General features: G+C 44.8%; 1 protein-coding gene across 1 annotated transcript; it reads right to left on the bottom strand.

Annotated features, from left to right (window-relative positions):
* Positions 1-968: 968 nt before the first annotated feature.
* Positions 969-6,024, bottom strand: LOC136427079 (ras-related protein Rap-1-like). Its single transcript, XM_066415797.1, has 6 exons — positions 5,979-6,024; positions 5,624-5,808; positions 2,565-2,738; positions 2,051-2,369; positions 1,905-2,002; positions 969-1,636 (listed from the first exon to the last, which is right to left on the bottom strand). Exons 2-6 carry the CDS (start codon positions 5,775-5,777, stop codon positions 1,311-1,313), a joined length of 1,071 nt encoding a protein of 356 aa, XP_066271894.1. The 5' UTR covers positions 5,778-5,808; positions 5,979-6,024; the 3' UTR covers positions 969-1,310.
* Positions 6,025-6,970: the final 946 nt, after the last annotated feature.

Here is a 6,970-nt window from a genome sequence, read left to right as displayed (position 1 = left end):
ATCTGCCAATTCCATAACAGTATGGCAAAAAAACTGCACGCAGCTGTCATTCATATAATCATATCAACATGGCCTTATCGATTGGTTCTGATATCATCACATAGCCTGCGGCATCGGTTGCAGAGAACATAACGTGGTTATATTATAAACTCTGAACAAAACGATCACGGAAGTCCCACAGATATAACTGTCGGAGAATAACTGCCCCGAATTGTCTCTATTTGTATAAACGCCGCGCATCTACGAAGCAAGTATAGAAACCAGCACCACTTCAAATCCAATTCTCTCCGATAATCACTTCTGGCTATAATTGTTATTAATGGTTTCTATTTGAAGACTGACCTTTGCACGAATGCTGTCACAGTCGTTAATGTTACCCGTAGATTAACCTCGCCATCAGAACGTGCCCTATCCTTCCCCAATGAATGACTGCCCTGAACACTGTCGTCCATATGTGATGCCCGCAAAACTCTATCGCTATATTCAATTTGTTTCATATTTCAATTTTTGCAAGTCAAAAATCCGTTAAAATCAGTACAATTCAGTCCCGAAAGAGCTGCAAGATTGATGTTGATATTCTGATATTTTTGTTAATATTCAGATTGATCAACTGTCGTGATAAGTTCTGTTTAATATCAATATTTTTTCACTTATGTTGATAAGTTTCTCCCCAAACTGACATTACAAAATCTTTCTAGAAAATTCTAATTCATGAAATTGTCATGAACTTGTTCTCGACAACTTCAGTTGGTAATCATGACCGTACTTATGTAACTAATTGATGATATACTGTAATGTATATGTCTATAAATTCTGCAGGGCTGATGTGGATTAGGATTTTGACATATTGACCGAGCAAGCCTTATAATCCGGGCTGTTACTCCGGGTGATACGGAATACACCGTGCTGTATTCTATATACATAAGTCTTAGCCATCACATCTTCAAGAACGACAACGACAAAATCAGTTTTCATTTCTGATTGATTTTATTATACAGCTTCAATCCGCTGTTGGCAGTAGTTGCAGGAATAACGACTGCAGAAGTCAAATCTTACGTCGTTCACAAGCTGTGAAATATCTGATGTATTCACTCATCATTATAACAAACTTCTTATAACAAAGACTCACTGCAAATGTTACATGAGTCTGTCGACATTCGGTAGAAAATATAATATTACTTGTAACTGTATTTACAGCGACCTGATGTGGTCTTTCGTCTTGTATAGATTCCTAACACCACTTAAAATGTACAAGGTAAAAAAACTCGGTGGGTTATGATGGTCATTTTGCGCTTTTTTGTTATCGCCAACTATTTAAACACGTCGTCGTTAGAGGAATTACTCGTACTTTTGGATCTCAGCAACTTTTTCAAAGTGCTGATTGTCTTCGATGCGCTCGATCTTCTCTTCTCTGACATTTTCTGTTTGTTCGAGTCTCTGTTCTCCCACGCTTCAATGCTGTTCAACAAGGCCAGGAAAATGTCGTAGACGTTGCGGTTGTACTTGGCGCTGGTCTCCAGGAAGGGACAGCGCCATTCTTCCCTCGCCGCCGTGACGGCCTCGTCTTTCTGCACCTCCCTGTCCACTGCCAGGTCCGACTTGTTCCCCACCATCACCATCGGGATGTTCTCTGTACCTGCGGAGGACGGGAAACAGGGCTGTTAATTAACTATTCATTCATTATCCATTAATGAGACTGTAAAACAAAATTAAGGACGGCAGAACAGGTCTGTTACTATCCATTAATTATCTACTATATGACTGTCCAACCGTGTTCAGGAGAACGGAGCACAGTTCCATTAATGGCTTTCAAACAACATTTAGACAGCGAACCACTACTACGTTTTTCCTACAAGGTTGATCAGAGGGAGAGAATTTGCAAGGACGATGACCTGTATACTGACCTTTGACATTGACGACGAGCTTGCGCAGTTTGCTCGGCTCCTTGAAGATCTCTGCGTCGTTGATGGAGAAGACAATGATGGTTCCGTGTGCAGTCTTAATGGTTCATTGTCATTGCGAACATCCAGAATTTTCCGTTATCGTCAACTAATAAACTACTTCGTCACGGGAACTACTTGTCTTCTTGGATCTCAGCAGCTTCTTCAAAGCGCTGATTGTCTTCGATGCGCTCGATCTTCTCTTCTCTGAACCCTCTTGTTTGTTCGAGTCTCTTTCGTACGCTTCAATGCTGTTTAACAAGGCCAGGAAAATGTCGTAGACGTTGCGGTTGTACTTGGCGCTGGTCTCCAGAAAGGGGCAGCGCCATTCTTCCCTCGCCGCCGTGACGGCCTCGTCTTTCTGCACCTCCCTGTCCACTGCCAGGTCCGACTTGTTCCCCACCATCACCAGCGGGATGTTCTCTGTACCTGAAGGGCGGAGGAACAGGTCTGTTAATTAAATATCCATTTATCATATGTTAATGAAACTGTAAAACAACATTCAGGACGGGGGGACAGGTTTGATAATGACTGTCAGATATCTAAGCAGTGTTTCCTTCAAGATATATCACTGAGAAATTGCCACAAAAATTATCAGTGAACAGAATGGACGCGTCTACTGACCTTTGACATTGACGACGAGCTTGCGCAGTTTGTGCGCCTCCTGGAAGGACTCGGCATCGTCGATGGAGTAGACAATGATGAAGCCGTGGGCAGTCTTGATGTTCAGCTCCTGCATGGCGGGAAACTGGTGCGTGCCTCCCGTGTCAAGGATCTCTATGCTGTGCATGTTGCCGCCTGGAAAGAGAAGAAAGAAAACTGGTCAATAACCACGGCCACTTCACGGAAAGAAACATAAGTTTACACGTTTTATTTAGCAATTATGAACCATATCGTTTTTCACGCCATTGTCGTTCAACAAAGCGCTTCCGCCATGTCTGATCCCCAGCCGTTCGCATGTCCTCATCTAAGATATCCGCCGACTTCCGTCGCGCTGACGACGCAGCCTAGAGCGTACGTACTGTGACGTCAGACGTACGGACGGGAGAAAGCTGACACCAGCCGTGACCGGCAGACTTGCCATATTTGGGGGTAAGTCAATCCCTGTCAACGTCAGATGACCTCTTGAGACCACGTCAAAATAAAACTCGATCATCCGCGGGCTTATCTGCATTATTCATGGTAATTTGGAGGCTGTGCAAACAGATGCTTGTCAAGATCTACTGCTCTGATCGCGAAATATCAATTGCAATTAATCCTCAGACTGAATCAGAAATACAAATTCGACAAGGCGTTTTTTCTTTAATCTAAAAAATAAAAACCAATACGTGTTCAAACGTCAGTTTTTGCAACAAGGAATAATACAGCGTAGCTTCTTGTTACGCGTGAAAAATATCTGAAAGGAATTAGGCTTTGAGATGTCTGCTAGACGCTGTTTCCAATTCTCAAGTGGTCACTTGATTCCAAGAATCGCGAGTATTCTTCCGTGGCTGGTTAATTGGACGCCCACTCTAGCTCAGCGCAGCAATTTGCGAACGTCTGAAAACATGAGACTCAAATCTGATGCTTTCATCGGGCGGCCGCGATTATCATCATACCGTACGGGTGGGTGGCCGCAGGGGACAATCAGTGTTCTACAAAGGTTTCAGAACCTGTGTGATGTGTTATAAAGGTCAGCCTCTCCAAATATCAAAAAGAAAAAAAAAACTCGCGTCTTCAATGGCATCAATTAATGAGCGAAGCTGCGTTCCCTGTGGGACGCCACACTTAGGAAGTCGTTCCCCTTTTGCGATGTTAACAAATAACCAGCGTACATTGTTGGGCACATAGATGGTAACTAACGTTCACTGTTGGGCGCCGAACATACAAGGCACCTCCAAAATAGTTCGCCAGGCAACAGTTACTCAAGCAAATAGATAAATTTTAGAATAGGCCAGACTCTTCAGACAGCATCCACTACCCTTCGTAAGTGACTGAGAAACGTCTGACCATTTCTAAAATCCATTTGCTTGCGAAACCGTTCCCTCACGAATATCACTAACTGGATGTCTGACCTTCATCTACGAACTCCAATACGGTTCGTTGCCCCGTAGTTGTAACATATTGTTGGTTACACAATAGAGCTCTGGTATTAGTCAGATTTGAAGCTCATCATTTGGGTGGTAAACATGAAAAGGTTGAGACTCAGGCGTAAGGCCACCGTGTGGGCTTAATCTGAGTGAAATCCGCACCATGTACCAAGTAGTGCTACTCCAATTCGGGGTTAAAAGTATCAAGAGCTGTGATCGCCGCTAGTAATGGGAGAGTCGTACTCACCGCCCCCTTCACTAAACTGCAATGCTCTCATAGGGCACTCAGAAATTCAGCTTTAATGGCAGAGTATCCCTAGTCGCCCCCTTCACTTAACTGTAAAACTCATACTCAGACATGTCTTTCAGCTTTAATGCCATACTAGTTCTCATCGCCCATGCAATGAACTATAACACACTCAGACGACACTTACGCTAGACTTTCGGCCTTCAGGGTCTGTTTTTCTGAGAAAGTGCAGCACTTTACTCCAAATTCACACTTGCACACATCTAGACGCGTGTCATCAAAACCCCATGTCTTGCAACGTGGATCGTAAGAGTGATTTTATCTATGGCCAGCTGGCAGTTATTGTCTATCTGGAGGCACTCTAATGCTTTAATGTACTGGAGTGAGAGAAGCTCTATGGCAGAAACGGTTATCTACAATTACGTTTTCTTTCTCTCGACTATGTGATAAATAAAGCACTTATCAACGGGCATTTTCAGAAGAAGCAGGTATCAAAGGGCACATGGGCGCACACATGTTGGGTTGATAAACCAATTTAGCCTGCACAATTAACCCAAAATTAGGCCAATGGACTTTCAAAAAGTGGGCAGATTCCCGGACCGTCTGAGCCGTCTTGTACGAGGCCTCCTTCTCGAGGACTGAAGTCTAAAGACTAAGCGACTGTTTTCGTGTTTTTCCCGTCCTCTCTTCAGCTTTGTAGCGATTATTTCTCTACCGGTAAAAGCGAGATAACATTTCGATGATTTACATCTTGTCACGACAAGAAATCTTACCGGGTGGGGCTCATAGCGCAAGTGTTGTACACCAACAGATAAAACATTTTCTGCGACGTGCATTTGTTCTCGTCAAGGTAAACATTACATTGACGTTATGGCGCGTTTCAGACTAAGTTCCAAGCTGGCAAACTCGTCCCCAGGCACCGTCTGGAGTCTCATAGGATTAACAACCCGCCTAAATCTAAGTGCAACTCGCGATTTCTTCGTCATGCTGCTTCAAACATCGCTCAGAAGTCGGCGGAGATACGTGCGTAAGCGGTCCAAGATGCAAACACGGTTGTATATTTACCTTACCCCACAGAAAGACAGAGGGATTTGTCTCCTTTTATGCCTTTTTATAGAGAACTCAGCTCGCATTACACACTGTACAGGGGCTGGCAGCTGCCCGCGATAGAGACGGAATAGATCAACAGGACTAATAGAAGCTGCATCGTGGAGAATGAAAACCAACAATTCCTAAAGCTACCAGAGTAGTTTTGGCAACAACAGTCGGATGTTCAGCACCGCGGGCAGCTCCAATGGTGAAGTAACATTTGGCTGCAGGGATTTCGGTACGCTCTACAATGGAACAAAACGAGGCGCTTTTCTTACCTGGGAGATGCAGGAAGTGCCGGTAGCAGTCCTCCACCGTGGGCTCGTACAAGGTGTTGAAGACGCCCCGCATGAACTGGCTGACAAGCGAGCTCTTCCCCACGCCGCCGGCGCCCAGCACGACCAGGCGAATCTGCTTCATCGGTCCGCGCATCGTAAGTTTTTTTCGGCTCAGAGTAGTAAATCTGCACGGGGGGAGGAGAGAAGCTCGTTAGACAAACAGAACTAGCCTGGATGCATCATTCAATAAATCGATGGGGAAAGTTTTATGGACTATATCTGCAGCAGAAGCCGTACCCGAACTCCGCGCTCCTAACCAACAAGAAATCAGAAAAGCAACACACAGCGCACTTACCAGTCTACAGAATGTGCAAGTCCGTCTGATAGCGACTCCGGGCTGCAGCCCCTTTTAACCGTTCCGCCTACACAGAAAACAGACGTCCCTTGGGGCTGCCAATCATCCCACAGAATTCTCAGCCAATCACAGACGGCGAGACGGTGATTCGATGCGGCGCGTCATCGCTATCTTGGGGCCATTTTGTTTCCACACGTCACCACCTCCGCGTGGCAAATTTGTTATGAAAGTGTTGCAATTTGTTGTTCCGCTTACGCACAAGCACAACGCGCCCGAGGCAACCCACTCATTCTGATTACCGGTTTGTGGAACTGCTCTGTGATTTTACCGACGTCAAAGGAAAAGCATCTGGTCTCGTTATTTGGGCTGATCTTATCTCAATATACGGAGGAGGATTCTAGAACGCTTTGTTTGCCTGTGGGTGATGCTAGTGCTTTATGAATCATAGTCAGTAATCATCATACGTTTTACTCCCATGAAATAAAAGTGTTACAATGAAAGGTTGTATGCGACCATGCAAGGCTAGCGTCCACCAGGCCAATCAAAAGGGTTATGGACAGTAGAATTCGGCACAAAATAGATTATGATTGGGCAAGAGAGAGCCCGCAGTAAGGCTGGCATTTCTTCTTTGAAATAAAGTCTCTACCAGACTAACTACGCCGGCTATAGGGCTATAGGGACAATCAGTCTACAGGGGAGTTTAACCATCATAGGGTTTCATTTGTTGCTTGTTCTCCTTCTCCTGGCTAAGGGAAGTACACGCTAGTAGCACAGAATATAATGTGGACGAGTGAGTGTAGAGAACATGCGATGATACCAATCTCGTGGACCGACTCTCTTGGCTCATTATTCACCCTGAATTTGCCAAATTCTACTATCCATAACCCCGTATGGAGGAGGATAACCACACCTTATCATATAGGGGCCTAATATGGATAACCTTCCATAGAAGCTCACTTTAACATTGGAGCTGACCGTGGTGCTGAGATTAC

This window comes from Branchiostoma lanceolatum, chromosome 2 (genome assembly GCF_035083965.1).
Source record: "Branchiostoma lanceolatum isolate klBraLanc5 chromosome 2, klBraLanc5.hap2, whole genome shotgun sequence".
In the NCBI taxonomy this organism is placed as follows: domain Eukaryota; kingdom Metazoa; phylum Chordata; class Leptocardii; order Amphioxiformes; family Branchiostomatidae; genus Branchiostoma; species Branchiostoma lanceolatum.
Note: the sequence above shows the minus strand (reverse complement) of the source record. Positions and strands in the feature narration are given on the sequence as shown.

Excerpts from the sequence above, each read along its gene's own strand:
- LOC136427079 (XM_066415797.1), bottom strand. The coding sequence starts at position 5,777 with ATGCGCGGACCGATGAAGCAGATTCGCCTGGTCGTGCTGGGCGCCGGC. Across the intron at positions 2,739-5,623 it reads GCACTTCCTGCATCTCCCAG|GCGGCAACATGCACAGCATA; the intron begins GTAAGAAAAGCG and ends TTCTCTTTCCAG. Across the intron at positions 2,370-2,564 it reads GCTCGTCGTCAATGTCAAAG|GTACAGAGAACATCCCGCTG; the intron begins GTCAGTAGACGC and ends TCCGCCCTTCAG.